At 35.2% G+C, this 17693-nt stretch overlaps 1 protein-coding gene across 1 annotated transcript in view; it reads left to right on the forward strand.

Annotated features, from left to right (window-relative positions):
• The window catches only part of UPF2 (UPF2 regulator of nonsense mediated mRNA decay), a 102072-nt gene that overhangs the window by 25205 nt on the left and 59174 nt on the right, over positions 1-17693 (forward strand). The window contains exons 5-7 of the mRNA XM_004712631.3: positions 4101-4250; positions 7600-7703; positions 13533-13618. Of these exons, the coding sequence (XP_004712688.2) occupies positions 4101-4250; positions 7600-7703; positions 13533-13618 (340 nt within the window). The remainder of the gene's footprint in view (positions 1-4100; positions 4251-7599; positions 7704-13532; positions 13619-17693) is intronic.

The raw sequence follows: 17693 nt of genomic DNA on the forward strand, positions 1-17693 counted from the left end.
GCTGGTGTGCTTCTTCCATGTGGGCTTTGTTGCTTCTGAGCTAGATGGCTGCTTGTTTACCTTCAAGCTTTTAAGACCCCAGATACTATATCTTTTGATAGCCCGGCACCATCAGCTTTCTTCACCTGAAAGTGTTTTTGCCAAGATCACTAGTCACCTTCACGTAGCTATCTGGTGGGCAGTTTCCAGTCTTTGTCTTATGTGATCTCTCATCACTCTTCAACAGTTCTGGAAGCATTTTCTTCTATGACTTCCGTGTTACTGATCTCTCTTGATTTATCTTTTTATCTTGAATTCATCTTCATTTTCCCCTTTAAATGCCAGCATTTCTCAGGGTCAGATGGAGGATGAGGGAGTAATGACTAATAAAGTCAGCGGATTCTGCTTTTATTTTAATATGTGTGTTTATCTCTTTCAGATGCTACACTGCCATCATCACCCTGTTTAGTTGATTTTGACTTATAGTGACCCTACTCAGGACAGAGTAGATCTGCTTTGTAGGATGTCCAGCCTGTATAAATCTTTACAGTAGCAGATAGCTTCATCTTTCTTCTGAGGAACTGGTAAAGGCTTGAACCACTGACTTTGTTTTGCAGCCTAACCCTTTCTACACCAGTAGGGTTCTTTTTGATCTTCCCTTCATCTTACAGCTACTGTTGTAGTTTAAATTATCATTATCTCTTAGTCAGGCATGTTAATATTTCTTACCTGGTCTTTTATTTGTTCTTGCTCCTTTCGATATGTTCATAAAAATTGTTTGCTGTCCTCAAAATCTTTTAATGACTTTGTATTGTACTTGTAATATAAGCTTAACAATATTTATCTGTTGGGCCCTTTATTTTTAGCAGAGAACCCTATATGATTCTCTAAAATGATGATTATATCAATTTATATATATCCTACTGATGCAAGAGTCCCATTTGCTCTGTTTTTGCACTTTAATAACCACTCTTTAGTTTCAGACATTTGATAAGCATGGGTCTCAGTGTTTGGTTTGGTTTTTAATTGAACATTTTATTGTGGTAGAGGTGAAAACTTGCAGAATAACTTTAACTCTCCATTCAACAATTTGTACGCTTCTCTTATGATGTTAGTTGCAATTCTTTCACTGTGACAGCTCTTTTCCCCCATCTTCTCACTGGGTTTCCCATTGCCATTTGTCATCCTTCCTGCTCCTTCCTACCTTTTGAACTGTGTTGGGCAAATGTTGCCCTTTTGGTCTGATGTGGTTGGTTATTCTGAGGAGTATGTTCTTTGTGGGAATGACAGCTCACTTTGTGGGTCTTTCTGGTATTAAGCTGAAAGGTGATCCCTGGGGCTGGTTTCATTTCCAGTTTTGAAGACTCTTTCACCTGTCTTTCAGGCTAGTAAGTCTGACCTTTTTTATAATTTTGAATTCTGTTCTATATTTTTGTTCCATTCTAACCACAACCACCTACTATGATCTTGATTAGAGAGGTTGGCAGTGGTAGTAAGGTACCATCTAATTCTTAAGATCTAAGGCTAAACAAAAACCAAGCCAGACTCACTGATAGCAAGTGTATTCTTACTCATAGCAAACCCGTAGGGTAGGGTAGAACTGTTTGTATGAGTTTCTGAGGGTGTAACAATCCTTGTCTTTTTCCTGAGGAGTGGCTCATGGTTTTGAACTGCCAACCTTGTAGGTAGCATTCTAACTTGTAAGCATTATGCCACCAGGGCTTCTTATCTCAGGTTAATATAGGCTCATTAGTTCTTTGGACTAATTTGTTTCCCTTGATATTTTTATTTTCTTTGTTTTGGACGGGGAGAAACTAATAGTTTATTTTAGAAGCTGATAGCAAGCTTTTAAGACCTAGTTGTTACCTACCATTTCAAAAACCAAACTCTGCCGTCAAGTAGATTCCGTCTCACAGCAACCCTACAGAAGAGGATAGAATTGTCCTCTTTGAGTTTCCAAGGCCGTAATTCTTTATGTGAAGAGCTTCACCTGTAGAATGGCTGGTGGGTTCGAACTGTTGACTTTGTTGTTGGTACCCACCGTGCCACCAGAACTTCATACTACTCACCATAGTAGGATGTAGAACATTGTCTTTCTGGACTGTGCTTATAACCACAAGTTCTTGAACTCAGGTGGATTTATTTTACTTTGTTTTCTAATTATGAGCATTTTCATATCACTAAAATAAGAGTGAATTTACATTTACCTGTCACCTAGTTTCAACAGTTATCAACATTTTGTCAACTTTGCTGAGCCTCTGGTTCACTTCTTTAAAAAAAAAAATCCTATTTTAGTATATTACCAATTAGCCTTTTTTTTTTTTTTCGGGTTCCTTTAATCATTTAAATTTTAAGAATGTTTTTCTAATTTTTTTTTACGTCTAGTTGTGCTTGTTTCTAACTTATTTTGTATGTTTGTGATTTTGTCAAGTATTTTCAATTCATAATAACCCCATGTGACAGATTTCAACTCATAGTGACCCTATGCACTCCAGGATTTTCTAGGCTGTAATCTTTATGGAATGGACTGCTGGTGGTGTAGTAATTACGCGTTGGACTGTAATCTGAAAGGTCAACAGTTTGAAACCACAAGCAGCTTTGAGGGAGAAAGACAAGACTTCCTACTCCCGTAAACAGTTAACAGTCTCAAACTCACGGGCCAGTTCTACCCTGTCTTACAGGGTTGCTGTGAGTTGGTGTTGACTCGATGGCAGTGAGTTTAGCTTTCTTGGTTATTCTTTATGGGTCTCCACCTCACAGGGCTGCTGGGTGGCTTTGAACTGCCAACTTTTCAGTTAGCAACTGAGTAATTAGTGCTGTGCCACCAGAGCTCCTATTTGTCTTGTATACTGCCACTAAATTGAATTTATGTGTTAACTCTTGCTCATTACTTTGCAGAGGTCATGCTGCATAAAGGAGAAAATGTGAACTCATCTAGGAGTTTGAGATTTTCTATAATCCAAGATTACCTTATCTAATCAGCTTTATTTTCCTTCAGCTTGAGCACATAATCTCTAATCATTCAGGTCTCTACCTTGGTCCATTATCCATCTACCTCCCCATTTTTTCCTTCATAGCAGAATCAAAGAAATTACGACCCTTGTTCTAAATAAACATAATATAAATAATAACATATTCTCTAAGTCTGGAGCACTGATGGCATAGGAATTATGTATTGGGCTGCTAACTGCAAGGTTAGCAGTTTGAAACCACCAACTTCTTCAGGAGAAAGACAAGGCTTTCTATGCTCATAAAGAGTTCCAGTCCCAAGGCCCATTTGTGGACAGCGGGACACCCCCTCACAGAAGGGTCACAGGAAGAGATGAGCCAGTCAGGGTGCAATATGGCGCCGATGAAGCACAGAGCTTTCCTCTAGTTCTTTAATGCTTTCTACCCCCTACTGTCATGAACCCAATTTAATTTACAAATCAGATTAGACCAGAACATGCACACTACTACAGCTAAGAGCCTACAACACAGGGACTCCAGGATAAATAAACTCCTTAGGGCCAACAGTGAGAATAGAGATAACCAGGAGGATTAGGGGAAGATGTTGGGGAGAAGGGGAATCGATCATAAGGACCAACATATAACCCCCTCCCAGGGGGATGAACAACAGAAAAGTAGGTGAAGGGTGACAGAGGACGATGTAAGATATGAAAATAATAATATATGACTTATCAAGGGTTCAGGACGGAGGGAGGGCAGGGAAGGGAGGGGGAAAGTTAGCTGATATCAAGGGCTTAAGTAGAAAGGGTGCTTTGAAAGTGATGGCAGCATAAATGCAAATGTGCTTGACACAATGGATGAATGTATGGATTGTGATAGGACATGTAAGAGCCCCCAGTAAAAAAGTATTTAATAAAAAAAAGACACACCATTTTAGAAACCCACGGGGTCAGTTCTGTACTGTTCTGTAGGGTTGCTATGAATCAGAATGGACACGATGGCTTTGAGTGTGGATTTTTGTATATTTGAAGTCTGGATATATTAAAATTTAAGTTGTTAGGTTTGTGCTATTTTGCAGGTTCTGATGTAAGTGAATCCTTGGACTATTTTTGTAACAGAATTGCAATGTGTCATTTAATTCAAAGATACATGTTCTTTCTCTTTTTAAACAGAAGCTAAAGATTGTAAGGATAATAAGGAAGTATCAAGTTCTGATGATTTAGAACTTGAGCTGGAGAATCTAGAAATTAATGATGACACCTTGGAGTTAGAGGGTGGTGATGAAGCTGAAGATCTTACAAAGAAACTTCTTGATGAACAGGGTAAGGCGCCATTTTGCCAACATTTTAAGTTTTAGATTAATTTTTATCTACACAGCTCTTGTTTAAGGGTATAATTCCTTTCTCTTTAATTTTCTGCTTTCTGTTGTTCCCAGGTCATTGTTCTTTTGGATCTTGATTTAGAATAGAAATACTGTGCCCACAATATTATGTGACTACAAACTTCAGTGATCGTCTACATTCCAAATATCTTAATTCTCAATATTTTAATAAATATTTCATATACTTTTCTGACCACTTGCTAGCATTGTCCTGTACTTTTGTTTTCTAACATAATTTTTACAAATTTAATATAATCGTATTTAAAAGTTATTTTTGAGTGGTTAGAAAGTAATGGAAAGACAACTAGCATATTTGATAATTTTATCTGTTTTTGTAATCAAATGTTTTATATTTAATGATAAAACATACTATTAATCATTTACTAAATATTCCCTCATTTCTGCATGACTTTGGACTCTTGTTTGTATGTGATTAACATTCAATTCATACTAGCGAAGTATGAAATAGAATGATTTGTATAAATAGGAAATCCATGTGTCGCTCTCATAGACTCATGCTTTCATCAGATTTGTTGGTTTGTGTTTGCTTACTTCTTATGCCTTCCTTACCTCTGTCAATATTACTTTTCTATTTGTTGACGTCATTGCTTCCTACTGTTGATTGTCTTTTTTCATGCCATGGAGGGAGGGTGGGCATGACTGGAGGCTGTCCTATGCTTATGCAATACCTACCAGTAACATTAGAGGAAAAGAGTTTCTCTCTTACTATATTTAAATATCACAGAAGGACTTCAGGTAGTACTGTGTCATTCTTACTCCTGTGGTCAAGAGGAAAGTGATATGTGTACTTTCATGGGCAGCACCAACCCATATCAGGTAAAGTCCTTCCGTTATGGCTGGTTTTTAGGGTCCTTGTTGTTGCTCATTACCATTCCATCGAGTCCATTCTGATTCATGTGACACCATGTAGATCAGAGTAGAACTGTGCTCTGTAAAGTTGTTAAGACCGTGACCTTTTGGAAGCAGATCATCTGGCTTGTCTTCTGAAGCCTCGCTGCAGGTTTGAACTTTCAGCCTTTTGATCAGTAATTGGATGCTTAACTGTCTGTGCCACCCAAGGACTTTTCTAACCTTTAGCAAAATCACAAGAAAGTTCATCATACTGTTCATTGAGTAACATGAGGAAGGGATGTTAAATAATAAATAGATTTACTATAGAACTCCATACATTTTATGATTAGATTTTGTGTCTCTTGCAAAAAGTTTGTCTTGACAGCTGAAACACTGGCGCATCTGCAGTTTTTTTGATCTCATTGTTATCTTTTTCAAAAAATAATTTTATTGGGGGCTTTTACAGCTCTTATGTATTTGGAGTTTTCACTCTAGAGATTCTCAAGTTTTCTAGGTTAATATTTTAAAACTAGTTAATTTTTCATGAGTTAAAAAATAGGTTTTTAAATTTAAATTTTAAACAATTGTGGCAACATATGAGGTATAGCATTTGGCATTATAAAATTTTCAAGTTTATAATTCAGTGACACTAATTATATTAACTGTGTTAGGCAAGCATTACTTTAAAAAACAAGTCCCCCTTTTCCCCTTCTCCTGCCTCTATTAACCACTAATCTCTCTATAGATTTGCATACTGCAGATATTTCATATAAGTGGAATCATATATTCCCTCTCTTTTTGTGGCACCTTTAACTTAGTATAATGTGTTCAAGATTTTTACACGTTGTAGTATGTAGGAGAACTTCATTCCTTTTTATGATTGAATAATAATCCATTATATGACTCTACCACATTCTGTTTATCCATTCCTGAGTTGATAAGCATTTGTGTTGTATTCACATTTTGGCTATTGTGAATAATGTTGCAATGAACAGTGATGTATTAGTCCTCCTTTAATCCCTGCTTTTAAGTCGTCTGTGTGGATCTCGGATTGGAATTGCTGGATCACATGGTAATGCATGTTTAACTTTCTGAGAAACAGCCAAAACTTTTCTGCAGTGGCTGCGTCGTCGTTTTACTTTCTCATCCGCAATGCACTGAGATGGTAATTTCTCCATATCTTAACCAATATTTGAGTTTACTATTAGTATTTTTAATGATAGTCATTCTACTGGGTCTGAAGTGGTAGCTCCTTAAGTTTTGATTTGAACTTCCTAAATGACATTGGACGTTTTTTCATGTTCACTTGCCATTTATATATCTATTCGATCTATTTTTTATTGGATTGTCTTTTTGTCTACTTCTAAGACACATATACTGTTATTTATATTCTATATATGTATATATTCTTTCTGTCAGATATAGAGTTCCCAAATATATTCTCCCATTCTATAGGTTGTAGCTTTATTTTCTTTATAAACATCTTTGATGTATACAATTTTGAGACACTCCAAATGATCTTTTATTGCTAGTCTTTTGGTCATGTTTAAGAATCCATCATCAAAAACACAAACTTGAAGCTTTTTCTTCTGAGAGGTTTGTGATTTTAGTTCTAATGTTCAGGTCCTTGATTCGAGTTAGTTTTGGGATCGATGCATGGCATAGGGGTATACTGATTTTTTTGCATACGGAGACCTTGTTGTCCTTGTACTCTCGGTTGTAGAGATTTCTTTCCCTGTTGAATGGACTTGGGATCCTAATTCAATATCATTTGGCCATAGTTGCATTTATTTATTTATTTACTCTTAATTGTATTCCATTTGTCTGTGTGTTTAGCTGTATGCCAGAACAATGCTGCTTTTATTCTTTTAACTTAATGATATGTTTGGGAATCAGGAAGTATGAGTCCTTTCTGAAGATTGTTGACTATTTTAGGCCCTTTGCGTTTCCACATGAACTTGAAGATTGGGTTTTCTTTGCCACGAAAAAATTGTAAACTGTAGGAATTTTTATAGGGGTTTCAGTGAATGGATAAGTCCTTGTATAGTGTTGGCATCTTAACAGTAAGGTCTCTAATCGATAAACACATCATATTTTCATTCTTGGTTAATTTCAGCTGTCTTTTATGGTTCTTAGTGCATAAGGCTCTCCCCTCCCTGGTTAAATTTACTCTTAGGTACTTGTTCTTTTATAATTCTTTAGAATTAGAATTGTTTTCTTGATTTCAGCGTGTTCATTGCTGGTATAAAACACAAGTGATATTTGTGTATTAATCTTATACGCTGAAACTTTGCTTTACTTATTAGCAGTAATTGTTTTCTTGTGAATTCTTTGGGATATTACATATTTAGAAAATCATGTCATGGATGTGAATGTTATTTTTGTAATTTTCCTTGCATTTTATAAAACCTGTTTATAAAAAAACAATTTCATATTAGAACAAGAGGATGAAGAAGCCAGCACTGGATCTCATCTCAAGCTTATAGTAGATGCTTTTCTGCAGCAGTTGCCCAACTGTGTCAATCGCGATCTAATAGACAAGGTATGATTATAGCTTTTGTGATTTTTACTTACACACGTAGACCTGGTAAGAGTTTCCTAATTAGGAATTTCATAGCAGTGAGTCATTTAATTCCATACGAAGTAAAAAATTCCATACGAAGTAAAAGATAGACCAGTGGGTTTAAATTTAAGTTAAATTTTAATGAAACATTTACTGATAGGTGTTTCTGGTTCTAAATGGCAACTGATCCTTAAAAAACTGGTATTTTTAAATTTTTGGTATAGGCTCTATTTAAAAAGCAAAATGACACTAAAAACAACTCACTGCTGTTAAGTCGATTCTGAGTCATAGCAACTCTGTAGGACAGGGTAGAACTACCTCTGGGTTTCAGAGACTAACTTTACAAGAGTGGAAAGTCTCTTTTCCCCTGCAGAGCACCTGGTGGTTTTGAACTGCTGATCTTGTGGTTAGCAGCTCAATACATAACTGCTATACTTCCAAGGCGTCTCAATTTCTATATGAAACAGATGAAAAGTACAGCTCCCCTCATAACTACATATTTGCATGGAGCCAGATTTCCTTCCTACTTCATCTTAAACACATTTCAACAAATGGAATGCATAAATGGACTTGAAATAACAGCTGTTCCTAAAACAGTACTGCTCTTTCAACTAAACCTTTAAAAAACCTTTTAGTTGTGCTTTGTGTGATTTTCAGTAAAACAATTTCACTTCCCAACAATTCATAGACCTTTGTGCCGTGGATCACAATCCCCACAATGTAGCAGCACTCTTCCCATTTCCTTCCTGTGTGTGCTCTTTCCCTGTGTCCTTCTGTCCTATCCCTTCCTGCCTCCTGAGCTTTTCTGTGGGCAAACGCTCTTTGAGCGCCTATGACTGACTGCTGTAAGGAGTGGAACTTCCCTCCATAGTGTTATTGCTCATCCCATAGACCTATTGTTGGGCTGAAAGATGAGCCAAAAGAGTGAATTCACTTCTAGGCTGGAAGGGACTTCGAGGGGCTATTGCCTAGGGGATTTCACCAGGCTCTCTCAGACTTGAAAGCCTCATTTTATTTTATATTATTTTGAGTTTATTCTATATATTTTTCCCCATTCTAAGATCTATTGTGATCCTGTTCAGATCCCTTTTATGGTGAGCACGGTGGCCAAATACCATCTAGTTCTGGTGGTGAGGGTCATGGAAGATGGAGTGTGCCCAAGTATTTTTTGTTTTGAAATTTTTTTTCATAAGAAATTAATAGATAACTAATATTTTAAATTTTATTTTTATTTCTTTTACTATAAATACTGATAGATATAAACCACATCAACGAAGTTCTTTTGGTTACTCAGTATCTTTTATGAGTATTAAAGGACTCGAGACCAGAAGCTTTAAAACTGTTGCTTTAGAACTTTCTTTAGTCACAGTGCTTTTGAGGGTCCTCTTTAAAAAGTTAGATTGCCTTTTGACTTTTTGCTTTTTTAGTCCTTCTTCAAACAACTTAAATGGATTTCAGCAGTGAGTCATTTAATCAGATAGTTTTAGTTCTGGAGTGATAAATTATTATTGTTTTTAAAAATTTAGGATGTCTAGAGTATATTTCTGCTTTATCTTATATAAAATAAAGCAGAAACCACATCTTGAACAATTGCTTGATTAGGTTTCTAGTTTGAGGATTTGATCTACCTCATACTGAAAGAGGGTAAGTACAAACCTGTACTACCCCACACTACCCTTTGAGTGCTATTATAGAAGAGGACGATGGGAATGATGACGTCAGTTCTGGTTAGAAAACATTGTTCTTGCAACTCTTAGGTCACAGTGTTGAGATGTACAGTATATGCTAGTATTCAGTAGTTATTGTCAATTGTGACTATATATTAAATACTGAGTTATTTCTCTGCCAGATAAAAATTAGGGGCCTATCTTCTTCCTTTTGGTTCCAAGTTTGTTTGTTTTTAATGAAAGGAGTACTTTCTATACTGAATGTTGGCAATGAACCCTGGTGGTGTGGTGGGTTATTCATTAGGATGCAAACTGCAAGGTCAGTTGTTTGAACCTACCACCCTCTCCGTGAGAGAAAGATGAAGCTATTTGCTATCCAGATGGCTTAAGAGGAAACTTATTTGCAAAGTACATTTAGTATTTGCAAAGAAAAATCTTAAGAAATTTTTGAGTTCAGTAATTTATGTAGCTATAAACCTTAAGTCTTACCTTATCAATAACTAAAGTTCTAAAACCAAAAATATCATTAGAAATCATCTGATCTTAGTTTCTCATTTTATGACTGAGAAGTTGATGGTTTCTAAGAGGCAGAATTGTAATAACTGATGTTATCTGCATATATAATATGCATATATGTGTGTGTGTATATACATATATACACACACTTGTATGTATTGTTCTTATAATGTGGGCTGATTGGTTCCCACCCTTAGCTCCCACCCCCAAATTTAAACTGGCAAGCTTCATTTGTGCCAAGGAAAATAATTTTCTGTTTAACCAGCTTTATTGTTTACTGCTAACAAGATTATAGGACTGTAAATAGCAGTTGTTTTCCTCCAGTAGGAGAAATAAGTATTAATTTTAATTTTAAAGTTAAATGACAACTGTGAAAATAGGCAATGTGAAATTCCTCCTGCGTATCATTTATGTATAAGTACCTTTAAGTTCCTTAGTAATACACCAAGTCATCAACGAGACAACTTTTTCCTTCTCTACCTATTCAATGTAAAGGCAAGTAAATTTTGCTAGCACCTGTATTGTTCTAGAAATTAATTCCTGAAGCAGTAGCTCTGAGGGAATAAATTTGTTATCTGAATAAAAAAATGTTTTATTACTTTAAAAAAGGAAAACAACAACAAATCTCCCCCCCCCCCCCCCCATTTAATAATGTTACCAGAACTCTAATCTTGGCTCACATGTAGTCTGTTATTCCATTAGCAGGGACTTATCAGTAAATTGATTTTGTGGATATTTACACTGAAGCAGTTGAATTTTAGCTTTTCAGTTTTTAACATGATTATACTTTCCATTTCAGTATCTGTTTATTGTCTTTACCTGGGGCAGGGGCACAAGCAAACCACTGCTGTTGAATAGGTTCTGACACCTAGCAACGGTTTAGGACAGAGTAACTAAAAAACTCACTGTCAGGGAGATCATGCCAACCATAGTGAACCTGTAGAACCGTCTTGAACCGCCCCTTGGGAGTTTCTGAGACTGTCACTCTTTGCGGAAGTAAAAAGGCCTGTCTGGTTTGGAACTGTTGACCTTGTGGGTCTCAGCCCAACTTCAAACCACTACGCCATCATGCCTCTTTAGGATAGAGTACAATTGTCCAACAGGATTTCCGAGACTGTAATCTTTGTGGAATCAGACTGCCACAGTTTTCTTTGTCCTGCAGAGTGGTTGGTGAGCTTGAGCAGCTGACCTTTTGGTTAGTGCTTAAAGCTAATTTCCAACAATATACATATATGTGGTATAGATGTATATATACATCTGTATAAAAGCATTAAAGCTAATTTCCAACAATATGTATATAACCACATAACTCAGAGAAGAGTCATTTTAAGGACCTTCTGTGAGTAATGTCACTCATGCATTTTTTTCTTGCATTTTACTTATCTTAATGTGATTGAATTTACTTTTCATAATAAAATTACTTCTGTACTGTGTTTTCCATATGTCTGAAACAAATTTTCAAAAAACCTCCTTTGCTACTGTTTTGCCCCAAATGGTGGGGAATTAAAGAATTTATGTACCTGTGAAGGTTCTTTTTTCCCCAAAATTTTCTCAAATTCATTCTGGTTGTTTTTCTACTCATGTAATCTTTTAATAATCTGTTCTACATATTTACTTAACTGTATGTGCCACAGAGTAACTTGCATTATTAACTCTCAGTTGTAGAGTTTTTGAACATTAGTTTTAAAAATGTATGTATTAATATATGTAAATACATAATATATATGGCAGTAGTTTATATAATCCACACACATACATATATATAAATACATACATATAGTATACAGTTGACCTTTGATTATTAGGGTAGGAAAAGTAACTACTTTCATAAAATTTAAGTATACCTTAAAATATATACTTCAGGGGATAAGATTCAAAAATTGATATTACTGTACATTTTAAAATTCATTCCTAACTTATATTGAGAAATTGGATATTATTAGCAACTTAACATTTTCCAATTTTGCTTTTCACAAATGTTGATTATTTTGTGGGTGTGTGTGAAGTTCTCGGATCCTGATTTCTCATTCTTAAGTAAAACCTTTTGGGTTTTTGTTTGTATTATTACCAAGGCACGGGTTATTGTGACTCTAGTTTATTAGGAGTTATATAAAAGACAATACATTGCAATTGTTAGGGTCATATTGGGTGAATTGTTTAAAGGAAATATAACCTCTAATTTTCAGCTTTTTTTCTTTCTATTCTGATTAGCTATAATAAGTTTTAATGTTATACAATATAAATCTTAATAACATTTATTGATGTCCCTGGTTGACATAAATGCTGCTAATCAAAATGTTGTCATTTGAGTCCACCCAGAGTCATCTCTGGAGAAAGTTCCCAGGAATCCATTTCAGAGCAATCAGCCTCTGAAACTCTGTAGGGCACAGTTCTACTGTGACACCCAAGGGGTCACCATGAGTCAGAACTGACAGAATGCTCACGAGAGTAATAACACTTATATGTCCTTTCAAACGTAGAAGGAAAAACTTAGAAGACATCCTGAGTTTCTATTTATATTGATGTAAAGTTTCAATCCTGGTGAATACTTTCAGACTGAGTTAAAGTTTTCTGGTTCTGAGTCTTATTAGAGACAAAGAATATTCACAGGAACCTGTAACATTTCATTAGATATTTTAATTAAATGGAGATACCTCAGTGACTCACTGCTGACTGTTTAGTGAAGAATAGAAATCCTTTACAATTCAGGAAAAGTGGAGTGTCTTTTAGTTTGTGTGATCCTCATATCTATGTAAGGGTTGAATAAATAATAAACTAATCAGATGGACCTATGGAAACAAATTATTTGAGATATTTAAAGGGATTTTTGATAATAGTGTTTTCCCTTTACAGTGTAATTTGTTATTTCATAAACTAAATACACCAAAAAAAATCTCTTAACATTCTTTTGGTAGATATGCCTGTACTTTTAGAATATCAGTTACTCATTTTAGTTACTCCTTTCTAAGACATGCATCTCCCTTAATATATTTTTTATATTTATACTAAATGTGTGAGTTTTTTTGATGAAATGTTGTGTTTTTTCATCTTAACACATAGGATAGTGGATAATGATACTAAATAACAATTGTGGATATTTATTTTAATCATATGATAAGGTTTCTCTGATTGAGTTATGAAATCACATTGTTGGTGGTCCTAAACTGTTAAAGCCTGTGTGGGGACACATCTGTCTTATTCTTACAGGTTCCTATGAGTAATTTGTACCTTTCTTTCATACCTAGTTAATCTTTATTTCTTTAGATTATCCTTACTAGCATTTGGCTCCTAGTAAGTAATCTTATTACCATCTACTTCACCAGAGAACTTTCCTAATATTTACATTGATTTACTTGACTTTAATATGACCAGAGGCATTGGTTGTATTTTTCCATATAAATATTTGCCAAGCATCTCATAGTAGGTCTTTATATTGCCCATGTGAAATTCCTTTCTCACTGTTTTGTTGCAAGTGAACATATGGAGCATATTTTTTGTAGCTATTTACATTAAGATGACTTAGTTGAAGTCCATTAGTTTAGGCACAATATCTGCTGTCAGCAGCTAAATTGAGGATTGTTCTCTCTCTTTTTAGTAAGGAAAAATTTTGCCTTTTCTCCTACAGGCAGCAATGGATTTTTGCATGAACATGAACACAAAAGCTAATAGGAAAAAGTTGGTACGAGCGCTCTTCATAGTTCCTAGACAAAGGTAAGCATTTTTAAGAGGAATTTGTTCGTTTATTATCTTCTACAGTGATGGTTATAAGATAAAAATTCTCATTTAATTATCTCTTTAAATAATACATACCTGGTTTTATTTAGTCTCTTATTAGCTAAACATATTTCTCTATGACTTTTGTTCTTTTTTTAAAAATCATTTTATTGGGGGCTTGTACAACTCTTATCACAATCCATACATACATCCATTGTGTCAAGCACATATGTACATTTGTTGCCCTCATCTTTCTCAAAACATTTGCTTTAAAAAAAATTTTTTTTTATTGGGGGCTCATACAACTCATCACAATCCATACATACGTCAATTGTATAAAGCACATTTGTATATTTGTTACCCTCATCCTCAAAACATTTGCTCTCCACGTAACCCCCTGGCATCAGCTCCTCGTTTTCCCCCCTCCCTCCCCGCTCCCCCCTCCCTCATGAACCCTTGATGATTTATAAATATTATTTTGTCATATCATACTAGCTCTAATAGGAAGGTTTTAATTGTGATTATGGCTCTTATTTTAAGAGAAATGTTTGATGATAATGATAACATTACAAGAAACAGTTGATTTACCTTTTTGTGTCTGAGGATAAAAATAATATATGGTATACATCTTTTTTATATATCTACAGATTAAATTAGTTCAGGGATACTGTATCTAATCTTTGCAATTGTGTTTAAATGAAAACTTTCAAGTAGGTGAATCATTCTAGGTGGGAGCTCAGAGAAGGAGCTCTGGTGGCATGGGACAGTTTTACTCTGCCCTATACAGTTGCTCTGAATCAAAATCCGTTTGAAAGCAGTGGAGTTTTTATTGTTGTTTTGATAAAGATAAAATAGCTTTCCTTGAAGTTCATTGGATAAAATTGGAAGTCCATATTACTGATTATGTTGCTGATAATTCAGGAAGCTTATTTAGTTGCATTATGTTTTCAGAAATTCTCATGTTCTTTGTTATGTAATAAATAGTTCAATACCTCCCTTACCTGCATATGTCAGGGTCACTGTTGATCTTAGTTAATCCGGAGGAGATTCAAGGGATTAACTTAAAATTTTTTTCTATTTGCTCAATGAGTAATTAAAGTTTTAAATGCATTATTATGATTATATATAATTATACATTTCTCCCCAAAGTAAAGATTTTAAGAGATTTCACTGAAGATTTTTACAGGAGAGTTTTTATTTGGTCCATATCAATGAGAATGCCTTTTATTTACTAAAACTAAAGTTACTGTAATTAGGGTAAGATTCCTTAGTGCAACCAAATCACTGCTTTCCTTTTTTGATAGTAACTTTTAAATCCTATGAGAAGTATAGTAGGATTAAGGAGAGGGAGCTATCTAGGTGAGAAATTTGGTTCATGGATGGGTATATTTACAAGACTTAGACACTGCATTTTTATCAACTCTAAAGTGCTGTCAGTTATGAGGTGCACCATTAGTGTTGCACAGTTAAGAAATTATGTTTGCTCATTAATTTATTTTGTAGTTGAGAATATACACAGCAAAATATACAGCAGCTCAGCAGTTTCTACATATATAATTTTGTAGCACCGAATGCACCCCTTGGGCTGTGCAACAGTTGTGGCCTTCCTCTTACTTGCTCCTCCCTCCTTCAGATAGACTCCTTGTTCCCTTAGGTTCTTACCAGATCTTTCCAATTGCTGTTGCCAGTTTGATCTCATATAGATGGTTCTTAAGAGCATAATGTTCAGTATTGCAAATTAATTTTAAGGTTTTGACTGAGAGTTATATTTCATTTTCATGTATGTGAAAATGAGGGGAAATGTATACCATGAGATTATTGAAAATCAGTGATTTTTTTTTTCTCCTTTAGTATCCTGAGCTAATTATTTAGGTGGTTTTTTTAACCCTTATAATGGAATGTTTACTTTTTTTTCCCCTCCTAAATGAAGAAACTCATAGTAACAATTATCTGAACTTAATTTTGATTGTAGCACTTATAATATGGAATATACCAAAGTTAGCAAAAATATAAGGGTTTGTTGGCAAAAGACCCAGTATGCAGTGACATTGAAATAGTTTACTTAGAGCATCTTTCCCTCCTTATACTCTTCTTCTACCCTATTATATCACCACCCTAAAAACAAAACAACTACAGCAACAAAACAACCCTCCCTGCCCCCTGGGAAAAAACAACACCCCTACCCCCCCAAACCAAACCCAAACCCCTTAAAGCTGTATACTGCTATTTGGCCACATGCCAGTCTTATCCTTTATAACTGAGTTTATCTCCTTAGCTTAGCAGATGGAAAGTTGCAAATTAAAAGCATTTGGAATCTCTTAGACTTGATTGTAGTAGGAAGTGACAATTTGTGATTTGAAACGAAGGAAAAAGTATATCAAAAAAAGAAATGAATAACCCCAGTCTTATATAACTGAAGTGGAATAATATAATTTAGATGATCAGGAAAAACTAAATTATATTCTAAAATTTTCTCATTAATTAAAATTCACTAAGGGTCTATGTGTACCAATAAACTGTGATTGGTGCTAGGGTCACAGTGGAAGAATTAGGTCTTATATTATGTGTATGGTTTGGAGAAAAAGACAGATATATGCAATGTGCTATGAAAAGTTTCCAAGTTTGAATTTGTAGCAAGTGGAAATCCTGATGTTGGGGTTTGTAGCAAGCAGAACTGACTGATTTAGTTAGGGAAGTCATAGAAGATTACCCAGAACAAGATTTCGTTTAATCTCGGTCTTGGCAAAGGAGTTAGCTACACTAGGAATGGATGAGATAAGGGAATACATAGAGAACATTTCTGATTGAGGCAACTGCATGTGCAAAGGGCCAGAGACAGGAAAGGTCAAAACATCAAACTATTGCAAACACCTCTTTCTTGGTCTCCTTGGACATTGTCCGGTAGACTATAGACTCCTGGAAGAAGGCTGTATTTATTTACCTCTTTATCCCCAGCACTTATACAATCCTTGGAAGAATTATATCACATAGTATGTCGTTACATGTCCTCCTTATTTTAGCCCGTTTTAAACTTTTTCAAACTCAACTTCAGCCATTCTTCCTGTTGCAAATCCTGACCTGTATTGATTTCTTCGTTCTTTGCTTCGGTGGTTTTTGCCTCTGCATTCTATCTTGTGTGAAGATAGCCTTTATGTTTTCACTGAAAATCTCTGATTCACCCTTTAGGACATACGCCAAGAACTACATTCTCTGAAAAAAAAACCCTTATTTCCCTCGATAAAGATTTCTTTGACAACACTGTTAGTCTCCATCTTTGACAACACTGTTAGTCTCCGAATGAAGAACTATGTACATTGTATCCCAATTGTTGATTTGCTGATTCCCTACCCAACTATATAAACTAAGCTATTTTAGGACTGTATCCTGAACCACACAATATCTGCCCCAAGCTATAAAAACTATAAATTATTTAAGAGGGAGGATTATATGTTTTCATTTTGTACATCTCCAGCATCAAGTGTTTTTGTATCTGGCAAGCAGTACATATTTGAAAATATATGATGAAATCATTGATTTTTTCAAAAAACGGTGGGTAGTGCATTCCCATAACTGAAGCCCCCGAGTAGAGGACATTATAAGTGAAAGGCATCTTTCTAGTATCTTTGCGGTCTTTCCGCATGGAGCTGCGCTTAGTGCTCCAAGTAGGAGACCCTGTTTGGTCACCGCCTCCGTTTGCAACATGCTTTCTAAAGTGGTAAAAAGAAGTACAGGCAGATACAATCGTAGAGTGTTCTGACTTTACCTTTTTCTCTTAGTAGTGTATCTCGGAGTTCTTTTCATAGCAATACACAAAGACTTCCTTTGTTCTTTCTTTGCAAGCCGCAGTATTTCCTTTTATGTGCACTGTAGTTAACCATTTCCTACATTCCCATCTTCTGCCAACAGAAACAATGCTATATTTGTACTTTTTCTTTCGTTTTTCCTTCTTGATTATGTTAGCTAGTGGTTTTTCTTTTTGATGTTTTTCCTATCAAAAATCCCCAGATTTTGGGTTGATTATTAATGCTATTGTTTCACTATTTTCTTACTCGTTGTTTTGACTTATCCATCC

This window comes from Echinops telfairi, unplaced genomic scaffold, assembly GCF_000313985.2.
Source record: "Echinops telfairi isolate 266 unplaced genomic scaffold, ASM31398v2 ScPeMD7_7473;HRSCAF=8511, whole genome shotgun sequence".
Lineage (NCBI taxonomy): Eukaryota > Metazoa > Chordata > Mammalia > Afrosoricida > Tenrecidae > Echinops > Echinops telfairi.